Here is a 23,662-nt window from a genome sequence, read left to right on the forward strand (position 1 = left end):
ACCTAGGCTACAAGAGCTGGTGCACAAAGGTCACATTAAGAACCAGCAGCCAAGAAGCCGGCACTGGGACCGCTCACCCATCCTCTTAGGCTGGGCTGAGAAACCCAACTCTGGACTTCCAAGTTCTCTTACCTGAGTGAATCGTCGGACTAGGCACGTCTTCCCCACACCAGCATTGCCAATTAAAACAATTTTAAACAGGAAATCATAATCTTCCATACTCATTTACACAGCTGCAAGGCAAACACAGGCAAGAGTGAGATGGGGCCTGGTCAGACTTGCCCACAGAGCTCAAGCTGCGCCAGGCTCGTCTCCTCGGGAACAAGGGATCTGACTCATTCGAAGAGCAATTTAATGCTCTTCAGTTTAACGGTGATCTTGCCAGTGAGACAGGAACACAGGTGTCTGGTCACAGATGAACTTTATTCCTTCGCGGTTACCTCATGCCACAGAGCGGAAATGATACCAATGGCCTTTCACCTGGTAACCTTTATTCTGCTAAGTCGTCAGGTCACAGGTCACTCATGTAGCAAGATCTGTTTTCTTTCAGCATGGAAAGTAGATTACAAACCCATGTGCAGATGAGCTGGGAGTGCAAGGAAGCAGGGACAAAAGAGAGCCCATCCAAAGCTTCTAGGTGGTTTATGCACATGTGGTATGTGCCTCTGGGAAGAATGCCAAGTGACTGGGACACTGAATGAAGGGAAGGAACTAGGAACAAACCTCTCAGTCCCTGGTAAGTCCTGGATGTCTTGGAGTCTTAACCGAGGGAGTTATCGCCATCTTCCCCTGCCACCACCGCAGAGCCTCCTGCCAGCCAGGCTGACACCGCAGTACCTTCCAAGGTGCCTGGCTCCTCATTCCTATGGGCTGTGGCATGTGTCACTCCCTCTGCCCGGAATCCCCTCCCTCCTGCCCTTTCTGTGCCACCAAGTCAATCCTGTAAAGCCCAATGCAAGCATCTCTTTCTCTCTGAATTTTTTGCTGCTCTCCTCCAAATAAATTGAAACACTTTCATCATCCCTCTGTCCTAAAACTAAGTGTCTGCTTCATCCTTGAGGGAAGGGATTATATCTTTTGGCTCTATTTCCTAGCCCATGCATGGGACAGTTATATTTAGTAAATGTCTACTCTGTAGAATTAAAAAGTTAATTAGTAGGCCTAATGCTTGAGTGTAGGCCTTAATTTCTCCAACTGTGCTGAAAAGAATACTACATGCTGTGTCTACTTCAGAGGACAGTTGTAAAGATTTTTTTTTTTTAACTGTACAGAAGAGTCTTGGTATCCACAAAGCTCTATCCTGGTGAAAACCATTATAATCTATTGGGTACCTACTATAGCACTGGGCTAACCATGGTAGGAAACAGAGATGAGACAGGCTCTGCCGTGGAGACTAGGGTGAGAAAAGTCAAACAACAACCACAAAGTCAAATATATTTCAAACCAGCAGTGAAGCTCATTTCATAAGGTGCAGGAAGAGCAGGCCTGGTGGACTCTGGAGGAAGAGGAAAAGGACACCCATTGAGCCCATGAGGGGAAGGGTGCTTGGGAGAGCTGAAGGAAGCCTCAGGATCATGCCTACCAGCAGAGCTGAAGCTCAAATGGCTACGGGGCTGCAGGGTCGAAAGAGAGGCCACTCCACTGAGACTTGTCAAGTAGCTAGGGGGAGGAGATTCCCTATGTGCAGAGATGATTTCTATGTGGGTCTTAACTCATCCTTGGAAAGATGACTGACAACCAGGCCAACATGCATATGGCAGCTCATGGGGTTTTCTCTCAGTTCACCGGGCCTGTGAAGGAAAAACGCTTCTCTGTCAAGGGTCCCCCGTTGTGGAATTCGCTAATATGCCAGGCACTATTCTTGGCATTTTAGATGTATTTTCATTTGTCTTTACAAGTCTCTGAGGCTGGCATTTATTAATGTTACCTATTTTACAGGTGAGTAAACTGAGGGTAGTCTGAAGTCATAAAGCTAATAGCCAGAGTTCAAGTTCAGAAGGCATAGGTTGCCATCAAAAGAACTCTAGCTTTGGAGCCAGAGAGAACTAGGTTCAGATCCTGGCTCTACTATCTTCTAAGTCTATGCCTCTGGATAAGTGAAAATTTTTTGGAGCCTCAACTTCCCCATTAACAAAATGGGGCTAATAACACCTATATCACAGAGTTGTAATGCTTGAAGGAATTCATGGAAATCCCTGAGGATAGTATTTGGCTCTAGTCATCCAAACTCCTCAATATAACAACTGTTTTCCATGGTCTGGCTTCTGCCTTCATTGCCAACTGACTTCTCACCACTCTGCTCACATTCCGAGCTCTAGGCTCACTGGATTTCTTCAGTTCCTTAGACACGTGGAGCTGCTTTCCTCTTCAGACTTTCACGTATACTGTTCCTCTGCCAAGAACATAGAACACACCTCCCCTCACCACCCCCAGCCCAGCTAACTTTTATTTCTCCTTTCAATTTCACTGAAAAGTCACTGTCTAGTATGCTTCTCTGACCTGTTAGGAGGCTGACCCCCTGCTGGACGCTCGCATGATACCCTTCCCTGTCCTAGAGTCATACTCACCAAGCTTCATTGTATTGATTTATTTATATCTGTCTTAGGCTCCAAGTGCATCCCTCAGCACCTCCACCCTATACACACACATGCACACACATGACTATAAGCAACATGAAAGAAATGATGTGTCTATCTGGTTGAGTCCCAATCCTAACCCCTCCCCATCAAGGTCACTGTCATCCTTGCTGCCATCACCATCATCATCATCATCGTCTCATTCTATACTACTAACTCATTTACTCGTCAAAGCACTCCTAACAGGTGGACACTATTAGCATCCTAACTTGACAGATGGGGATACTGAGGCACAAGAGAAGTTAAATAAGAAGTTGTTAAGGTCCCACCTAACTGGTGGAGCTGAAATTCAAACCCAGGTAGGCTGGGTCCAGTCCCCCATGGTCATCTTTAACACATTACCTACAGTGCCTTTCCCAATGCCTGGCTTGTGGCAAAAGCTTAAGAAAGATCTGATGAATTGAATGATAAGGGGCAAGCACTCAATAAAATGTGCTTTCCTTTTTCTCTTCCCTCTGGCTTCACATCCCAAACTCTTGCCACCACACTGTAGTAGTTTAATTAAGAATCAAGGACAGACTCCAGATAAAAATTCAGGGATGCAGTATGTTCATTAAAATTCAATAAAGCTTTAATAGTGAGAAGAAAAAAAACTCAGAGATTGGGACAAAGACAGCAGGAGGACGTGGGGCTCTCTGGGTCCCACACGGACCACAACTCACTGCTTTCGTAAGCCAGTGAACAGGGAGCACAGGACCAGACAGCATCCTTCTGTGCTTGGATTGTTTGCCACACATTTACTCCTCCATCTTTGGCAGAGGCCAAAGACATAAGGCAGAGAATTCAGAGAATGTCCAAATTTAAAGGCCCAAGAAACAGGGCTCCTAAGAGGTTTGCAGCGTCCAAATTCTGCACCTTCAGGGAAAGAAGGGGAAGAATTACTTGGTCAGAGTCAATGCTGACAGTCAAATCTCATGTGGCCAGCACCTGGAGACAGTCACAGAAGATAAAGTAAGGCGCTTCTCCTTTCTATAAGAAGTCAATTTAATGCTTTGTTGAATGTTGTTGTTGTTGTTGTTGTTGTTGTTTTTAAATAAAGCTCTGGGGAAAAAGTGTTTGGTCTTTTTAAAAACACAGGGCTGTCTGTGGCTAAGGCTGGACTGTATACTATGGGTTACCTGCTGTGATCACCGTGCTGTCTCTAATAGAAAACACATTGCTGACTGAAAAGATCACAGGATTCTCTGAAAACTATGTCTGAGGAAGCCCTTCTGACTGGTAAGTAAGGCAACAGCTCAGGCATTGCCAATCACCCTGGGATAAGAAAGCATTCCAGGAGAGGGAAACCCATTCAAAATCAGTTAGTGACACACAGCCCTAAATTGACAACAAAAGTCACACCTACTCTGGGGAGCAAACATGTCAAAAGGTATGCTACTGACTATTCCAGGGATTTTTTTTTTTTTTTTTTAGATTTTTTATCTAAAGAGAGAGAGCAGGAGACAGGGGGGAAGGGCAGAGAAAGAGGGAGAGAGAGAATCCCAAGCAGGCTCTGCACTGTCAATGCGGAGCCCAATGCGGGGCTCGAACTCACAAACCATGAGATCGTGACCTGAGCCGAAGTCAGACGCTTAACCGACTGAGCCACCCAGGCGTCCTTATTCTTGGGATTTTATGTTGTATCACTGTTAATGATAATAGTCGTTGACACTTATTTGTACTTATGATGTGCCAGGTACTCTTCCATGTGTACGTACTCATTTAATCCCCACAACAATCCTATGAGGTGTTTTTATTATCATCCCCAGCTTACAGAGGAGGGAACAGAGGCATAGAGAGGTTATCCTGAAGTCACACAACTAGTGGGTCTTAGGACCAGGATTCATACCCTGATCCATCTGACTCCAAAGCCTGGCTCCTCTTGAAGTAGGATGCTGCTGTCCCCTGCCCTGTGGTAGACAGCACTGCTGGACCTGTCCTAATGGCTGGAGGCTCAGCTGAATGGAACCCCTCAATGCCTGTGAGCTGCAATATTCTAGAATCTCCCTCCTCTCGAAGCAGCACAGCCACATTGATAGGGCCACACACTGATTCCGGATCACACAAGCACAACTCTTCACAGTGTCCTCTGATCCCAGGTCTCTTTGAGGAGCTGGACCCTGACTTTCCCCCAAATAACACTCCCACAATTCATTCATCCATGTAACTAAGTATTGGGCATGGGGCAATAACAGGAACACTACTCAGATGAACCCGCAAAACCCCAAACATCATAATCACCACAGTAGCTCTACATAAATGGATATGTGAATAAGATTCACAGGAAAAATAGATGAGGAAAAGAAAAAAATGCATTTAAAAAAGACACAGTTAAATGAGGTGTACTATGAAAAGAAAAAAAAATTCTAAAGCAATGTGATCTTGGCAACATAAACCATTTATCAAAGTGACCTTAAAAAACACACACACACTGTATTCTCCATTGCACATCAGTACATTTTTCCCCTCACCCTTCTGGGCTCAGTATAACAGATAAAGTCAAGGCTTCTGGTAAACAGTGGCTTGATTCCCTCTCCCAGCCCTGCTCCAGAAAATGATAGTTTGGGGGACTTGTCCTTGTTCAAAAACCACATGTCTCATTCAAGTCCTTTTCGCTTTCAGGGTCTCAACCTTGAACTATAAACCGAGGGGGTTGGGTGAGGAGGCACCACAGCCCTTCTGAGGACAGCGTGTGCTGCCATTCTCTCATACCAAAGAGGCAGCATGGGTAATGACATCAAGAGACGTGGGTCTGCTAAAGAGCTGTGTAAAGTCTCCTCATCCATAAAATGGGGATAACAGAATCTATTATCACTGAGTTGCTTGAGAGGCAAATAAGATAATGCATGGAAAGTGACATTTAAAAAAATATAATAATCAAATGTCATATGACTAGAGCTATATATGACAAGCGTTACATATACTGATTGCAGAAAATACAGCCAAACGAAAAGGAAGAGAAAATCACTTATAATCTCTTTCCCTAACCACATCCCTGCCTGGGGATAATTATAGTTAACATTTTGGTATACATCCTTCTAGTTTTTTTGTTTATATACACTGACCTATACATGTATAGATTTTTAAATGTATAGATTTTAAAAACAAAAGCAATTATAACATTAGGCAGAATTTTTTGTTTTCTATAGAGTGGTATTTTCCCCAAACCCAAAACCAGAACACATGGTCTACAAACAAAACTGATTACCAAAGACTCTCAGCATTCATTCAACATTTATTCCCATGACCCTAAATACTCAAGTAAGGGGTGGCAGGAGGATAGCTTCACAGTGACAAAACTTTGAGAAATACTAAATACTATGACTCAATCCTGAAGATTTAAAAGATTCTAGGGGTGCCTGGGTGGCTCAGTCGGTTAAGTGTCCAACTCTTGGTTTCAGCTCAGGTCATGATCTCATGGTTCATGACTTCAAGCCCCACATTGGGCTCTGCACTGACAGCATGGGATCTGCTTGGGATTCTCTCTCTCCCTCTCTTTGCCCCTCCCCATCCCTCCCTCTCTCTCTTTTTCTCCCACAAATAAACTTAAAACAAATTATTTAAAAGGTTCTAAAAATTCCCATAATGACCCAGGATTTACCATATGTGATTGTAGCTGAGAGTTCTTTTCTCATCCAACACCTTTTAACAAAAAAAATTCCACACTACTAGGGCTCCATGAAGCATCAGTGAAGTAAATGTTATTTTATAGCACCTGAAATCAGGGCTGCCACCCACGTAGGGCTGCTACATGAAAAAATAAATGGAAAGGGAAAGGGAAAGGGAAAGGGAAAGGGAAAGGGAAAGGGAAAGGGAAAGGGAAAGGGAGGGAAGGGGAGGGGAGGGGAAGGGAGGGGAAGGGAGGGGAGGGGAGGGGAGGGGAGGGAGGGGAGGGGAGGGGAGGGAAGGGAAGGGCAGGCCCAGATAAATTTCAATTTCAGATAGCAACAAATAAATTTTAACACAAGTTTGTTCCAAATATTGCATGGGACATACTTCTACTAAAAAGTTATTAGCTGTTTATCTGAAATTCAAATTTACTGGGCAATACTACCCAGAGAAAACTTGAGTAGTCAGATCTAGTAGAAACAGAGGCCCCAAACATAATATCATGTGTACCCAGAAGCTGTGGAGGGCGATTGGCAAGGCATCAGAAACAAGATAAGCCTGATGAATCCAAAACAACAAACGGAGGAATAAAAAAGGGCAACAAGTAACATTTGAAGGTATTACTGAGCTTGGGTATTTTATAATCTGAGTCGGACTCCAGGGACCAGGTTCAGACTGCCACACAGAGCTCTGCAGGTGAGTCTCCCCCTTCTGGACAATCCCAGGGCACAGTGGACCTTCTTCTAAGTACATTTCCATATGTACGCCTGCCTGGTCCAGGGAGCTGTGCTCTACACATCTACTGCCCCTAGTATCCTTAAGGACAAGGACCATGCTTCAATAAGACACTCACGTCAGTATATCCTAGTGCCATGTTCAAGTAGACACTGGGTTGCAAGCATTTGATCTTTCACTCTGACAAGGTTCTGTCTCAGGAAGCTCGTTAGTGCTTAATTACTAGAAGGCAATTACTAAACATTACTATAATCAACTGCTGCAAGCCTTATGCTTTACATAAGCTGCTAATTTCATGTTATTGCAAGTTATCATTCTCCTTGGCCAGAGATGTCAAACACCCACCTGTGCCATGGCTGCTCCTCACGCACCCGGCCATAATCTCCAGTGTTCTGACGTGGCCCTTTACAGTTTACAACATGCTTTCACAGACATGATCTAATCTGCACCTGCCAACAATCTCATGAGCTGGTTCTTATCATTCGTTATGCAAGTGAGGAAACTGATGGTTTAGGTAATAAAGTGTCACCCTAAGTCACACACTAGTGTGTGTGGCCTCTATATCCTAGACACCTAGGATATAAGGATTTTACATTCTATCATTGTTAATAATAATAATAGCTGAAACTTAATTCAATGCTTATTATGTGCCAAATACTCTTCTACATGTACATACTCATTTAATCCTCACAACAACCCTAGGAGGTAGGTACTATTATCATTACCCCCAGCTTACAGAAGAGGAAACTCTAAGCCTCCACCAAAATTACACAGCTAATGAGTAAAACTGCCAGGATTCAAAACCCACGTCTTTCTGGGAAAAAATTAAGTTGGAACTCTATCTCATTCCTTATACTAAAATAAATTCCAGATGGATTAAAGATTTAGATTTTGAAAAATGAAAACATAAGAGTACTAAAAGAAAGCATGGTCTATATAAAATCTTAAAGTGGGGAAGGCTTTCTAAGAATTACTCAAAATCAAGGCCATAAAATAAATAGATTGACCAATTTGACTAAATAAATAAAAAAAAATTCTGCATGGCATGGGGTGCCTGGGTGTCTCAGTTGGTTAAGCATTGACTCTTGATTTCAGCTCAGGTCATGATCCCTGGGTTGTGGGACTGAGCCCTGCTTCCAGCCCCGTGCTGAATATGGGGCTTGCTCTGTGATGGTCTCTCTCTCTCCCTTTGCTCCTCTCCCCCAACTTGTGCACACACACTCTCTCTATAAAAAAAAAAAAAAAAAAAAAAAATGCTGCATGGCAGAATAAAAGATGAACTGATTAAGATATCTGAAATACATATAACTAAGGGCTAATTTCCTTAAATGCTTAAAGAGATCCTATGAATCAATAAGAAAAATTGAATAAATCAATAGAAAAAATGGACAAAGGACATGAGCAGATAGTTTACAAGCAGGGGAATAAAAATGACACATTTTTTTTTGAAATGATCAGCTTTACTCCTAAGAGTAAATTCAAACTCTAATTAATTTATAATTCTAAATTATAATTCTAGACAATTAAGATTATAATTTATAATGAAAACTACAATAAATTCATAATCAGAAGCCGTTTTTCATTTCAGACTGGCAAAGTTCCCTCTGTATAGGAAAGAGTACGGAGAAATTGGGCATGGGTATACCACTGGTAGGAAGTAAATCAATGCAACCTCTACGGAGGGCAATACTGATTTAAAACTAAAAAGGCTATTACAAACCCTCAGACCCAGCAGTTCTACCTCTCCGAATCTATCCTACTTATGTAATACATGTGTACAAGGACACATGTAGTAGGGTATTCATTACAACATTTGTACTAACAAATATGAAAAACAACCTGAAAGTCCATCAGCAGGAAAATGGTTGTAAGATTATGAAAACCATACATCAATATACCATGAAGCCTGCTGTGGACATCTGCAAGATGCACTAAGTGAAAGAGGCAAGGTAGAAAATGGTGTGTATAGTACGAAAAGGGCACATTCAGTTATTTAATCTGTATAAGCATAAAAAAATCTCCAGAAAGATACAAAAGAAAACTACTAATAGTGTTTGCTTCTGGAGAGGCTCTAGTATCCGGCTCTAGGAAAGAGGATAACCTCCAGCTCTTAACAAATTGTGTTCCGACCTTCCATTCGGTCTGCAGTAGTGCTGGAAAGGCAAGATGATTTTCCTAAAACAGTGAGAGAAGTCCTTTTAAAAAAAAAAAAATCTGTTTGGGGTGCTCTGTTTCTATCTTTCTGTCTTTCTCTTTGTCTGTCCGCCGCATCCCTTCATGTGACAGGGAAGGAATGCCCCACCCAGCCCCACCCAGCCTCAGGGGTTGGCCTTTCCAGGCCCTTGTGTGTGCCATGGTTTTCTCTCCAGGTCCCAGCACTCAGTTCCTACATGGTGGATTCATTCTTTCATATCAACTGCCTTCAAAACCAAGCATCCATCCTATCACAGCCAAACAGATAGAACAACAGTCTGTTTATTTCACTAGTAAAAACAAAACTCTCACACATCTGCATCGTGTATTACAGCTCAGAAATTACTCACTGCACTCTGATACAGAATCCTCCTGAGGAGGGGGGAGGAGCCTATCTTGTTCTCCCCATTTTACAGAAATGGGACTTGGAATCCAAAGAGTGACTTGCCTCAGGCCATACAGCATGTGATCAAGAGAGCCAGAAAAGCATGCACAATGGGTCCCCTGACTCTAAATCAGAGCTATCTCCAGGACAAACAAGGCCTGCAAACATAAATCCCTCCTGGGCAAGACCACAGGTGTTAAGCACCAGGGGAGGCTGACATGGACCCGCGGATGAGAAAGAGCTCAAAAGCAGCCTTTGGGAATATTTTTTAATACATGTGAAAACTAAAAATAAAAATAAGGCAGGCCTGAGATTGCCACAATATCATTCTCAAAAAGAAAGACAATGAAATATTTTATTTTATGCTTTGTATATATTACCTTTCATATTTTCCTATTTCCTAGAAATACACAATAGATCTGGGAAACCAGGCATGTAAGGGAAATGAAAGTGAATCCATGAAACAGAATTTCATCAGCACTAACCAAAGCAAATGTCTGAATTCTCTTGCTGAAGTAAGTGCGCTCTTTCACTTTCCATAGCAAGAAAGCATCGCTGTACTGAGCACAGATTTGATTTTCCTCAGAGGTGAGAGGAGGAGGGAGGACCACTGCGACAGAGCCACTTGGGCCCCCAGTCAGTTAGCTCCCCAGGCAGCTCTAGGTTGTTTGGTACCAAAGCACTGGGGCGCAGGTGCTTGGCAAAGAGTCTTGGACGCGCCAGTAAATACTGGCACCTTGTTTCCTGGGGAAATGAACGATACCTTTCCCACTCATTAATCCCTTTCCAAGGTGGGGAGTTTCTATATGCAAAGCATGTTTGTGGAACTGATCTAAAAAAAGGCCTTTCCAGACCCAACTTGCAGCTGCCGCCATCTGCACAAGCAGGCCGAGCTCCCTCCGTCGTCCTTCTCCAACAGTAAACAATATCACCCTCAAAGAGCTCTGGGGGTTTGTCCCAATGCCCTCCCCTCTGTGTTCTCTAAGTTGGGGGCTGTGTCTAATCTTTCCTCTGCAGAAGCTTTCCTGCGCCTGTTTGGCTGGACCGGAAGGGCCTCCTTATCGGCATCTTCAGTCTCCTCCCCCAGGCTGAGCACACAATACCCACGCCGCCAGGCAGCCAGGGCGCAGGGCTGCAGCCCACAAGTGGGCCTAAGCACTTCCCCCAGCCTTAGGGACCCAAGGCCTTTCAAGGACAGAGGTGTCTCCTTCTCTGCCAGAAGACTGTCATTCCAGGCTGGACCCTTCCTGCAGCTGTTTAAACAGATTCCCTCCTCACTGGAAGCATGAGAAAAAGTGAAGGGGAAGCAAGTGTCCCCATGCTCTGGAACTCAGGCGGGTGAGAATAAAATACAGGAATTCTCCCAGGTTGGTCTCTCAAGTTTGTCCTAGTTCCTGTGTCACTCAAGAGAATGACTATTTGTCTAGAGCCTATGTACATGACACACACCAGCCATTTCATCCTTGAAACAACCCTGTTCCAAGGGCACGGGGGGTAGATCTCTTAGTTACCAATACTAACAATAATCTTTTACATCTATAGAACACCTCAACTTTGCTAAGTGCTTTCCTGTAAATTATCTTATTATTTGCATCCTGGAAAATTCCTGTGCAAAAAGATGGAGTAGAAACTCTCGTTCAACATGGCTCCCCAAGACATACAGACACACACAGCATGCCATCAGCCATCTGTCACCAGTGCCTACAGATGTTCTGTCAGAAATGTAGCTCGAATTCCCCCTTGGCACCACCTTTGTCCCTACCACAGCAACCTGGCTCAGAACCAGCCCAAGGCTTAGCTGTTACCCAATCAGCCTGCCATGGACTTCTAAACAGGTGAAGTATATAAACTGGCACAACTTTCCTCAACAGCAAGTTTTCAATATTCTTCAAAAGCCTTAACAATCATATTCTTTGATCCAACAATTCTGCTTCTGGGAATTTCTTAAGGAATGATTCCAAGATGTGTACAAAGATTTATTCACAAGAAAGTTCATTCCAATATTACTTAGAATTGACCTCAGAATGGAGAGAGAAGTAAAGCCTCTATCCAAAAATAGAAAAGAGGTTACAGTTTTGCATTTTTTGAGCCACATGATGTAACATTATGAAATATATACTTTGAAGTAATTTTAAAATGCTTCCCTCTGAGTAATGGGATTATGGATAGTTTGTTTTCTTCTTTATATGTTTCTTTTTTAAAGTTTTCTTCAATAAACATGACAGAAATAATACACCTTATTAAAATATCATAGAGGCTCAATACTAGCGAAGGGAACATGGGACAGACACACATGTACACAGCTAGCGACCATCCACATTCAATTGGCTCTTCTTCGAAAACAGGCTCTAACTAGGTACAAACCAAAAGCCGTAACAGAGTTCAAACCTTTCATGCTGTGAGCTCACTGCTGGGAATTCACTTTAAGGAAAGAACTGAACAAACTCAAAATGCTAAATGTGCAAAAATGTTGATTACATCTTATCTAAAAGAACTGGAAACAATCCAAATGTCCAACAAGGGATAGTTCAGTATGGAACATCAACACCATGGAATGTGGGGCAGCCATTAGAAATGCCAATTATGAAAACTATGTGGAAATATGAAATAATGTTGACAATAGGCTGTAAAATAAGAATACACAAAACTGCGTTTGTCAGGAGTGCAACTATGAAGAATAAGCATGTATGTGAACAAGGACATTTTAAAAGTAAGAGCATGTCATGTTAGGATTATGGGATTACAAGGAGCTTTTTATTTTTTAAGTTTTGTCCATTTTTTTTTTTTTTTAGGTTTTTGCATGCACCATAGACACATATTTTGAAAAGTTGGAAAACACAGAAAAGAGGAAAATCAATTACCAAAAAGAGCACAATCCCTGTCAGCATTTTGACACATTCCTCTTCCCTGTCTCTTTTTCCTATGCACTGGATGATTTGGTTTGGTTTTTACCACTATAATCATGCCAATGTTTTCTTTAAAGCAGTTATAAAATCAGTTCAATTTTTTAAAAATAATCAGTGAACTTAACAAAAGTCCTGCCAGAGAACATAGTAGTGGGTTTTTCAAGTGTTTTCAAGAGAATTTACCTAACACAATGTCTGTTTGTCAGCAAAAAACAGACGTATTGCACCAGTGTCACAATAGATGGATTGATCAAAGTTCCATAAACACCTGCAGAAGACTCTTAAGCTTATTTCAGTAGTCACAGGTCAGGAGCAGAGAGAATACTGTGTTACCGAGGCTGACATAGTGGGAAATTTAGAAGGAATTTTACCAGACTTGGAAGACAAAAAATACAACGATGTACCAAGTTTTCAGATCAGAAAAAAAGCTTGAAGGGAACAAATCCAATTGGTCATTAGGTCTGAAATATTTTACCTCCTTTTTATCTCTCACATCATCTCCAGTCCAGCTGTCCTGACTTCAGTGGGGCCAACCTCTAATACCTTGGCAGCAGCTGCCCTGTTCTTCCTCCATGCCACGTGGACTCCTCCGGGGAGAGACACGGAGACAGGGACAATCACTAAGCAGCGCATGGGCTCTGCTGCCCATGATGTGAGAGTGGGCCCTGGCAAGAGTGAGAGGGGAGGCTGAGCTGGCAGTCGCTACGGAGGGGCTCAGTTTCTGCAGGAGTGTGATGCTTTTGTGCTTTTTGAACAACAGGGCCTCTCCACACAAACCAACTATTCATCTCTTACATGCATTCTACCAGAGACCGCCCTCTGTCCCAAGGCTAGGGGAAAAGCTGCAGCCTTGGGCGAAGTGTGACATGAGACGCCACTGCTGACATGGCAAACCTCGCTCAAATACTCCTCACTTCAAGGAGAAAGGTAGCCGTATTTTTTGCCTTAGAGGCTTTTAGCAACTAACCCATGTACAAGATGCAGTGTAATTCCACTGCAACAACATGACCATGTCAATCCCACACTTAAATCTCCTCGGGGGCTCCCGGCTGCCCACACAAAGCTGTCTGTGAGAGGAAGTAAAGTGCCCTGTTGAAGAGGGCAAACTTTGGAGCCAAACTGCCTGACCGAGTCCTGCCTCTGCCCTTTATGTATTGAGCGGCCTTGGGCAGGATCCCCATCCTCTTGGTACCTGTGTTTCTTTATTTGTAAACAGGGATAATAACAGTACCTACCTCATAGGATTATGGTGCATATTAAAATAATTAATAAAGAACAAAGAATAAAGTCTGGCAGATAGGAAGCACTCAGTAAATGTTAAGTGCTGTTCCTGTTATTGTTATTGTTGGAGAAAGTTCAACTTCTCTAGCAGGGCATACAGAGCCATCCATGACCTAGGCCCTGCCCATCTTTCTAGCTATTTCCTGTGACCTTTGAGTTACCACTGCCACTGTGATCACACAGCCATGCCAGGCTCCCAGAGGGCAGACCCCAAGGCAGGTTCATCCCTCCACACCTTTGCTCACCTTTCCTCTACAGCCATTCTCTCCTTGTTGGCTGATGAGCAACTATAGATTTCTGAAACCTTCCTTCCTCTTCCATGTGGATTAGCCACTCCTTCCTCTGTGCCTCCACTATGTTCTATTCAGACTCTCTTCATAGATACTTTATTATCCTCATTGATTTATGAATCCTGTTTCCCCCACTAGACTTTAAAGACAGAGGCCCCTATGAATTCTTAACCGTATCCCCATTTCCTGGCACTCAGTTGACCCTAAATACTTATTAAATAAATGCAAAAGAAATATTGATCAGAACACACAAAAGGTGGGAAAGCTTTTCAGAGAACCTAAACACCAGGATTTGGAAGTCAAATCCCAAAACACTGACTCGAAGGAAAGTTAATTGGAAAAGATCATATAACCAAAGAGAAGAAGAAAATTATGATCTCCCAGGAGAAACCTTGTTTGTAATGCCAAACCTTGTTGTAATGCAGTTGTCTCTGTGTATATTAGGGGATGGGGACAGAAGTGACATTGATAATGGTTCTAAACTAGCTGATGTCAACTATTCATTGAACAGTACTTTTTAAACCTTTTCTTCAGAAAAAAAAATGTGGAGTTATAGCTGATTGGGAAGTACCTTTCACCTTGTCCAGAGTGTAAACTGTCTCAATATAAAAATACTACGGGGATCCGCACTGTAAGAAAGAGAATGAATCTTTGTTGAAAATCTATAATAAGCCAGATGCTTAAAAAATAATATATTTTAGGGGCATCTGGGTGGCTCAGTCAGTTTAGCATCTGACTTCAACTCAGGTCATGATCTCACGGTTCCTGCTGACAGTGCAGACCCTGCTTGGGATTCTCTCTCTCTCTCTGTCTCTGTCCCTCCCCCACTCACACTTTCTCTCTCTCTCTCTCTCAGAATAAATAAATAAACTTAAAAAAATATATATTTTCTATTCATTAAATATAATATGCTGGGCACAGAACTATTCACTTCACATGCATTATCAAGTTTGATAGTGTAAGTCCTTAACAACTGTGAGACATAAGTATTAGGCTCTCCATTCTACAGATGAGGAAAACATGCTCACCCATCCCATTCATTGGTAGTGGGCATCTACCATGTGCAAGTACCGATCCAGGACTACAGGATACAGCAATAAACAGACAGAGCTGCCCCACTTCATAGAATATGCATTCCAGTTGGGCAGCAGAGCAATGAATGAATGGAGAAATGAGCATATATATTAATGAACAAGAAAAATATCAGATAGCAACAAGTACAGGTAGAGAATTAAAATAAGAAGGGACAGAGTGACTAGACAGTAATTTTATTATTTTTTAAATTTTTTAATGTTTATTTTTGAGAGAGAGAGAGAGAGGAGAGAGAGAGAGAGAGAGAGAGAAAACAAGCAGGGGATGGACAAAGAGAGAGGGAGACACAGAATCTGAAGGAGGCTCCAGGCTCTGAACTGTCAGTACAGAGCCCAACATCGTGTTTGAAACCATGAACTGTGAGATCATGACCTGAGCCAAAGTCAGACACTTAACGGACTGAACCACCCAGGCGCCCCTAGACAGCAATTTTAGAGTGGGATGTCAGAGAAATCCTCTCTGATGTGGCTATATTTACAATGAGATTTGAGCAAGAAAGAACCAAGCACATGCATATTGGAAGAAGAGCATTTCAGGCTGAAGAAGAGCTAGGGCAAAGGCCCTAAAATAAGAATGGACTTGGCAAGTTCAAGGAACCAAACCAGCACAGTAAGGCTGAGTCCACGAGAAGAGGGCTGAGTGAGTGACATGGGGCAGGTCCAGAGACCTTGGTCCACCAAGGCATGGAGTGTGGATTTCATTCTGAGTGCAATGGGAGGCCAACTACAAGGGGCGGGTAGGGAGTGTGGCACAAACTAATGAACAGTTTTAAAGATTTCTCTGATCTCTGTAATGGAGGGTATAATGAATGGTGTGGATACAAGCAGAAGCAAGGAGTCTAGTTAGGGGGTCACTGCACATGGTCTAGGTGGAGGATGATATGACTTGGACTAAGGTGCTGATGGTGGAGATGTGGGAAGCAGACACATTTGGGAATGTTTCTGAAGCCAGAGAAGATAAGACTTGCTGAAGGAATGGATGATAATGGGGAAGAAAAAAAGAAATCAAAAGCAATGCCTAGATTGGCTTCAGCACTGAGGGGGGACATAGCACCACTTACTGGGGTCGGGAAGATTGAAGGAAGAACAAGTTTCAGGTGGAGACAAAGTCAAGAGTTCACTTTCGGCCATGTTAAATGTGCAATGCCTCTTAGGCATCTATTTGGACATGAGTCTGGAGCTCTAGAGAAAGTTTGAGAATAAAGATACAAATTTGAAGGTCATAGGCAAATGGATGTTATTGGAAGTCATTGGATTCGAAGAGGATATCTATTCTCTATCTCGGAGAAGGGAAGGAGACCATTGCAGAACATGGAGCGTGTTACCACTTAGAGGTGGAGGACATAAGGAGGAGAGCCTAGGGAGGTAGGAAGAGACCCAGGAAAGTAGAGTCCAAGAAAACAGTGAAATCAGTCCTGTCGAATGCTGCTGAGAAAATGAATAAGATTAAAAGAAAGCAGTGGCCTTCAACTTGGTCACATGAAGGTCATTCATTGAATGACATTGGCAATAGTCCTGGTGGGACAATGGAAAAAGATTAGAGGGAGGGAAAGGTATCAAAGCCCAAACTGTGGACAACCTGAAAGTTTTACTGAGAAAAGGAACAAAGAAACTTGAAGACAGTTAGAGGGGGATATAATGTCAACAGAGGTGTAAATTACATAATGAATTTATTTGGCAATAGTTAAGGGACAAAATTAGAAAACATTTTGGGATTTTGGATGGGGGTGTTGTTTATTTTCAGATAAGAAATACTGGAGCATGGTTATTTGCTACTGAGAATTACCTAGTGATGAGGGTAAATCTGATGAGGGCAGAGAGAAGGGGCATACTTACAAGATCAAAGATCTATAAGACTTGTTCTTAACAAAATTCATAATGTGCCCAAGGTAGAAGAATTGGTAGTCTGGGAAGCTGGGATACTAACCCAGATCTATTCTGACTCATAAATGCATCCTTTTTTTCATACCATTCACTGTAATAAATACAGTAGCATTTACAAAAGATCCCAATTCCAGGCTCTGAAGATAATCAGTATCTAGTTGGAAGGACTCTTACGAGAACTTGGGAGAGCCAACACAAACAAACACCCCCTTCTATATAAGCAAGCTCATTTCAACACACAGACTGTCAAATGTCATTTCCACTTACACATCTGGTTGTCGTTCTACTATCTATAGGAACTTCAGTTGTTTCCCTTATATATTTGGAGTGCTTCTGAGGAGAGGACAGGGATACCGAGACAAATTACAGTGCAGTGTAAGGGAACACTGTTGAATAAACTCTCTAGTGACAATAATAAAGTAATAAAAATATGTTTTCAATGCCAGTTGTGTGTTTTGCAAAAGTAAAGATGGGAACTGAGGTATGTGATCATTTGTTTCTCTCTTCTTTACACAGCCATCTCAGGAAGCAAGTGACCGTGATTATATCAGGAAGTGGCCTCTCCTCAACTGTTTCCCAGGCCCACTCCTGCCCTCCCACATGGCGCACAGCCTCACTTTTCTCTCACCTGGCTTCCTGTTATCTGTTCTAGTTTCTCTCAGGGCAATATAAATGCCATCTCCCCCATGAATTCCTCCCTAATCTCTCCTTCTCTGAACTTTTATAGCACTAAGGACCAGTACCACATAAATTTGGCTCTTCATAATATGAAGTCTTAAAACTATTCTCTGATTCAAATATCAGAGTGAGAGTAAATACTCTTCAGTCTGTTGGCCATTGTTACTTTGAGAGGTAGCTCAGTAGTATAAACATTCAGATGGATCTGAGTTGAAATTGTGGCTCTGTTCCAACTCTAACAAGCTAAGTGATCTTGGGTGAGTCACTTTCTGAACCGTGGCTCCCCTACCTAGGATGGGAATAATACTACCACTGCCCACCACCTGGGTATGTGTCTAAAATATGCTGGGAGGCACCTGGGTGTCTCAGTCGGTTAAGTGTCTGGCTCAGGTCATGATTTCATGGTTTCATGAGTTCAAGTTCCAAGTCAGGCTCTGCACTGTTAGTGCAAAGCCTGCTTGGGATTCTCTCTCTCCCTCCCTCTTTGCCACTCCCCCACTCATACTGTCTCTGTCTCACTCAAAATACATAAACTTTAAAAAATTTAATAACCTTAAATAAAAATAAAATAAAACATGCTGGGCAGTTTGTTCTTCGGCTGAAAACTACAAACCCATGGTTTTCAAAATCAAGTCTGAAATGCTTCAACCTGTTCACAACATCCTGTCAGCTTCTCCTCATTCCTAGCCTACCTCACATTTCCTACGCTGGTGACAATGAATTCATCCCGATATCTCTCACCCCATGCTTTGCCTTTGGTCCCTTCAGTCCCTGCACCTTCATGCCACCTTGCTCAGGTGTCACTCTCCCCCTGCAATCTGGGCTTGTCACCTTCCACCCCTTCCCCCACACAGGTTAGGTTCTCCTGTTTGGTTCTCCCATATTACCCCAATCATAGCTTCATTCCTGCACTTACCCCCATTGCTTATATATTTACAGGACTATTTACTCCATGAAACCAGGGTTCCCTGAAGGAAAGGACTGAACTTTATTCATTTTGTATCCCCAGGAGCACAGCACCTGCTGCATAAAGGTACTTATTTCTACTCCACCATTCTGATGCCTGTCTCTTCATCTATGAAATAGGAATAATATCACCTACTTGAAGGGATGGAATTAAGTTTAAATATTCATTTTACCACAGGGTGTCTGGCATACAGCCAGCCATCGGTACATTTGATTTATATTCTCAGCATCTCCTGATTTGGCCTTCTTATTCTGTCCTTTAGGAACAGGCTCTTCAACTGACCTTGTGTCCTTCCTGTGAGCCCTCTCCCCCATCCATGTGAGGGTCCCAAGCTCCAGATCTGTCTGGAGTTCGCACCCCTGCCAGTGCCCTCTGAACTCCGAGGATGACTTAGCTAAGGCACCAGTGCAGTACTGCATACATTTCTCGAGCACCTGTGTGCAAGGCAATGTCTCAGATGCAGCAGAAGTGACACAACATGTACAGGGCGCCTGGGTGGCTCAGTCAGTTAAGCGTCCGACTCTTGATTTCGGCTCAGGTCATGATCTCACAGTTCATGAGTTCGAGCCCTGCATTGGGCTCCCCAAGTTGGGCTCCCGGTGTCGGGCTCCATGCTGCTTTGGGATTCTCTCTCTGCCTCCCTTGTGTCTGTCTCTCCTTCTTTCTCTCCCTCTCTCTCTCTCTCTCTCTTAAAATAAATAAACATTAAGAAAAAAACAAGTGATACAACATATACAAGGAATTTATGATCTACTAGGGGGTAAGGGAAGAGGTAGGGAGACAATAAGACACATGAAGGCAGTACAATTCAAAGAAGAAAAAAGTTATGTATCTCTGGGGGAATTCAGGAAAGCCTTAGGGGAAGTGGCATTTCAACTAGAGCTCAAAGAGCTTAAGGGGCTGTTTCCAGAGTTGTGTGTTTCCCACAAAACATAACACTGAAATGCTCCTCCTCTGATGAAAAGTAAGGTATATTTAGGAAATGCTGCCTACTGAGTGCCCCTCTGTGACATTCACAATGCATAGTAGCAAGGCTCTGACAAGTCTTGTACAGGGAACCCTATTTAAGTGTGTTTAATCCAGCATCCCAAATTTGTTTGACCTATAGTTCTCCATTTCTTTCCTCCCAGAGGCTATATATAGCATTTTGAGTAACATACTTGAAAAAACTACAGGTTAAATGTTACGCTTTTAAAGTTACGTATTTGCATTTTAACAGGACCTCTGCTAGATCATATTTTAACGGTCAGATTTTTAAAAACAATGTAATCAGAAATTTAAAAAATTCTTCTGGCATTTCATCCAAAAGGAAAAAAGCAATGAAAGACCTTGCAGAACTAAGTTGCTGTCAAGACAGAACAAATGGACTCCTCTAGGGTAAAGTGATGTGCAGACCACAAGCCTTTCTATCGAGGGAGGGAAGGAAGGCATTTCTGCTGGAGTCCATTCCTTCTTTGGTAGGATGTTTACACTCCTATGGGGGGAGGACTCTGGGGCGGGAGTGGGCTCCCCCTTCCCCTCCCCTTCCCCTCCCTCTCCCCCGCTCGCTCGCTCGCTCGACCTGCTGACTGGGTAAAAAACACCAGACTTGAAAGCAAAGGGAACAACATTGCATAACAACAAGCCGACTAGGCCTGTTTCCCTCCTTAATATTTAGCAAACAGCAGTGCCCGCAAAGGGGCAGTTGGAAAGGGGCATTGTATGCTTCTCTGTCCTTACCCTGGAGGCGACGTGCTCAATTATCCAGTCTGTGAGTTAACAAATGTTTACTGGGAGTCAGGCACGGTGCTCATGATACAGAGAGAAACAACACGTAGCCCTGCTCCCCAGTCCTGCCCACAGGCCAACAGGGAAGGCAGGCAGGTAACCACACTGCAATGCAGCAAAGTGTAAGCAAACAATTCTATAATAAGAGGTGAGTGCAAAATGCCAGTGAGGCACAAAGGCAGGCAGGCGCTCCTTCCCTCTGCCTGGGCTTAGGGTCAGAAGAGAGGTGTGTTATAATAAGAAGATTTCTCTCAGTTCTTAGAAGATTGGAAAGGACCTTTCCTGGCAAATCTATCTATCTATCTATCTATCTATCTATCTATCTATCTACCTACCTACCTACCTACTTAACTACCTACCTACCTATCTGTCCAGGGTCAAGGTTTGAGTAGAATCAGATAGGATAGGGGTGTCTGGATGGCTCTTGTCAGTTAAGTGTCTGACTTTGGCTCAGATCATGATCTCATCATTAGTGAGTTCGAGCCCCACGTCGGGCTCTGTGCTGACAGCTCAGAGCCTGGAGCCTGCTTCGGATTCTGTGTCTCCCTCTCTCTCTGCCCCTCCCCTGCTTGTATCGGGTCTCCCTCTCTCTCCCTCTCCCTCTCTCTCTCTCTCTCTCTCTCTCAAAATAAGTAAACATTAAACAAAAATTTTTTTATTTAAAAAAAAATCAGGTGGTAGGATAAAAGCAAAACGGAAAAGAAAAAAGTGGGGGAGCAGCTGATCTTCCTAAGAAGGTGTACGCTGAATAGCTGCATCTAATCTCACTTACTCCTGAAACCCGACAAAAATTCAGCAGAGACTTTTTTTTTCCCTAATAACAAAACCGTTCAAGTATAGGGAAAGAGGAGAGAAGATAATGGTGTCAAATTTTGGAATCTTGGGAAACAGATGAGCAAGTAACTGACAGCAGACTCAAGAAATCTGAATCTAAACCAGATGCAGGAAAAGCTGAGTGTGCGGTGGACTGAAACTACAGAGTCCTCGCCAGGCCCAGGACTGGCAGTAATGCTCACTCCTGGAGCAGAGGGACAGGATGTAAAAATAAAGAAAACAGTGAAAGCTGCTTGAAAAGAAGTTAAATCCCTAGATCCTTCTCCTCACTGACAGAATTCTGGAGGCTTAGACACTAGACAGCATAAAACAGAAATATCTAGTATTTGTTTTAAAATAATCTAGGGGAAAGGGTTGACGGGGACACGGATGAAACAAAAATGTCTGTGAAGCGATCATTGGTGAACCGGGGTGATAGGAACATGAGGATTCATTGCACTATCCTCTCTACTTTGTAGTCTTTGGAATTTTCCATAATAAAAAGTAAGAGTGGCTCTGGTCCAGGAATACCCAGCGTGGTTAAAAGGGAACATAAAAAAGACAAGGGCACTATGTCTGGTGAAGGTGAAATACAATAGATTTTCCTAGTTCCTCTCCTCTAGAGATTTCCCTCTTCCCTCTCCAGCCAAAGAAATGAGGAAGACTCTCCTCCCCGGTAAATGCAACCAAGGAAAAACCTCAGATTGCAGCCTGAGGGGCTCTGAACAAACAGCCCACCCAGATCACACTATAGTGAAGCCCACAGTTAATGATCTCCATCCCATACTCAGTCTGACAGCTTTTTTGTTTTGTGACAGCTTTATATAACTCACATACTCAATTTGCCCTTTTAAATGTAGCGTACAATTCAAATGATTTTTAGCATATTCACAGAGTTGTACAACCATCACCACTGGGATGGTTTATTAAGATATAATATTAAGTTTTATTAAAATATAACTCACTCAATTCACTCTTTTAAAGTGTACAATTCAGTGGTGTTTAGTATAGTCACAGAGTTGTACAACCACCACCATGATCAATTTTAGAACATTTTATTACCCCAAAGAAAGCCTTAAACCGATTAGCAGTCACTCCATCCATATCCCCCACCCACCTCTAGCCGCAGGTAACTACTAATCTATTTTCTGTCTTTATAGATTTGCCTATTTTGGATATTTCATATAAATGAAATCATACACTATGTGGTCTTTTGTGAGTGGTTTCCTTCACTTACCATGTCAAGGTCTCGACAGATTTTTTTTTTTTTTTATCACTCCCTCTCCTTGCCCCCAACCTTAATGAGACCACACACCCAAGGATCACATTCAGAGTGATATCTTGGAAAAGTCTCTGATGAAGATACAGACCACAGAAAATACAAAAAAGCAACTGGAAGGAAACACATACTATATGAGGCAGGGAACAACGTGGGAGGGACCTACCATTAATATTCTCACAAAAATGATATAAAATTGCAGCCATGAAATGAAAATAGGATGCTATATAAAGGAAACACCAAGAGGACAAAAAAGACCTCTTGGAAATTGACAACTTAATAGCAGAAATAAAAAAAAAATTCGATAAAAGGATTGAAAGATTAAGTTCACAAAATCTTCTGGAGAGGAGAATCACAAGGCAAAGGTATGGAAAATAGGAGAAGCTAAGAATATTCTAGAGGTTCAGTACAGGAGGTCCAATATCTGACTAAGAGAAATTCCCAACAAAGAACAGAAAAAAAAAAAAAAAGAAGAAAAATTATAACAACATAATTCAATAAAACTTTGAAGAACTAAGGGGTACAGGTTGCCAAATTCAAAGGGCCCAGCACACAAAACACAGTGTGAAATTTCAGAAAACTACAGACATAAGATTGTAAAAGCCATCAGTAAGAAGAAAAGCAAACAAACAGGCTACATACAAAGAATAAGAAATTCAAATGCTTCCAACTTCTCAGCAGCATCAATAAAAACAAGTCAATGAAGCAATACTCTCCAAATTCTGAAGAAAAATGATTTCCAACCAAACTATCAACTGTGAGAATAGAACAAAAGTATTTTCAGATATACAAGATCTCAGAAATTCACATTCCATTTACCTAAGAAGTTCCTGAAGGATGTCCTTCACCAAGGACTGAGTAGAGGCAGTCAGCACAGAACCCCAAAATGACTACCACATGAAGAAGCCAACCAGAGTAGAAGTAAAACTCAAGGGACAGACATTGAAGATGGCCATCATCAAATTTCCCACTGCCATTAAGCCCTCTTTGGAATTGCTGATCTAAATATTTTTAATATTTGATTATAAAATTTTCAAACATGCCGAAAAGTAAGCCCATGATACTCATCACTGACTTCATATATGAACACTTTGGCCTTTTTCTATTTTTTCTTTGTTTAAATGTTTTAAAACAAATTCAACATCATATCATTTCATCTCTATATACTT

At 42.5% G+C, this 23,662-nt stretch overlaps 1 protein-coding gene across 4 annotated transcripts in view; it reads right to left on the reverse strand.

The window, feature by feature from the left end:
* Positions 1 to 23,662, reverse strand: part of RAB30 (RAB30, member RAS oncogene family) — a 75,695-nt gene that overhangs the window by 16,950 nt on the left and 35,083 nt on the right. For 2 of the 4 annotated variants that reach the window (XM_015074535.3, XM_015074546.3), the window contains exon 2: positions 133 to 233. In XM_015074535.3, coding sequence (XP_014930021.1) covers positions 133 to 225 — 93 coding nt within the window. In that variant the 5' untranslated portion in view covers positions 226 to 233. Of the gene's footprint in view, positions 1 to 132; positions 6,347 to 12,918; positions 13,109 to 23,662 lie in introns of those variants that run through there. The other 2 variants (XM_027039885.2, XM_053203748.1) reach the window with 2 other exon arrangements.

This window comes from Acinonyx jubatus, chromosome D1, assembly GCF_027475565.1.
Source record: "Acinonyx jubatus isolate Ajub_Pintada_27869175 chromosome D1, VMU_Ajub_asm_v1.0, whole genome shotgun sequence".
Classification (NCBI taxonomy): Eukaryota; Metazoa; Chordata; class Mammalia; order Carnivora; family Felidae; genus Acinonyx; species Acinonyx jubatus.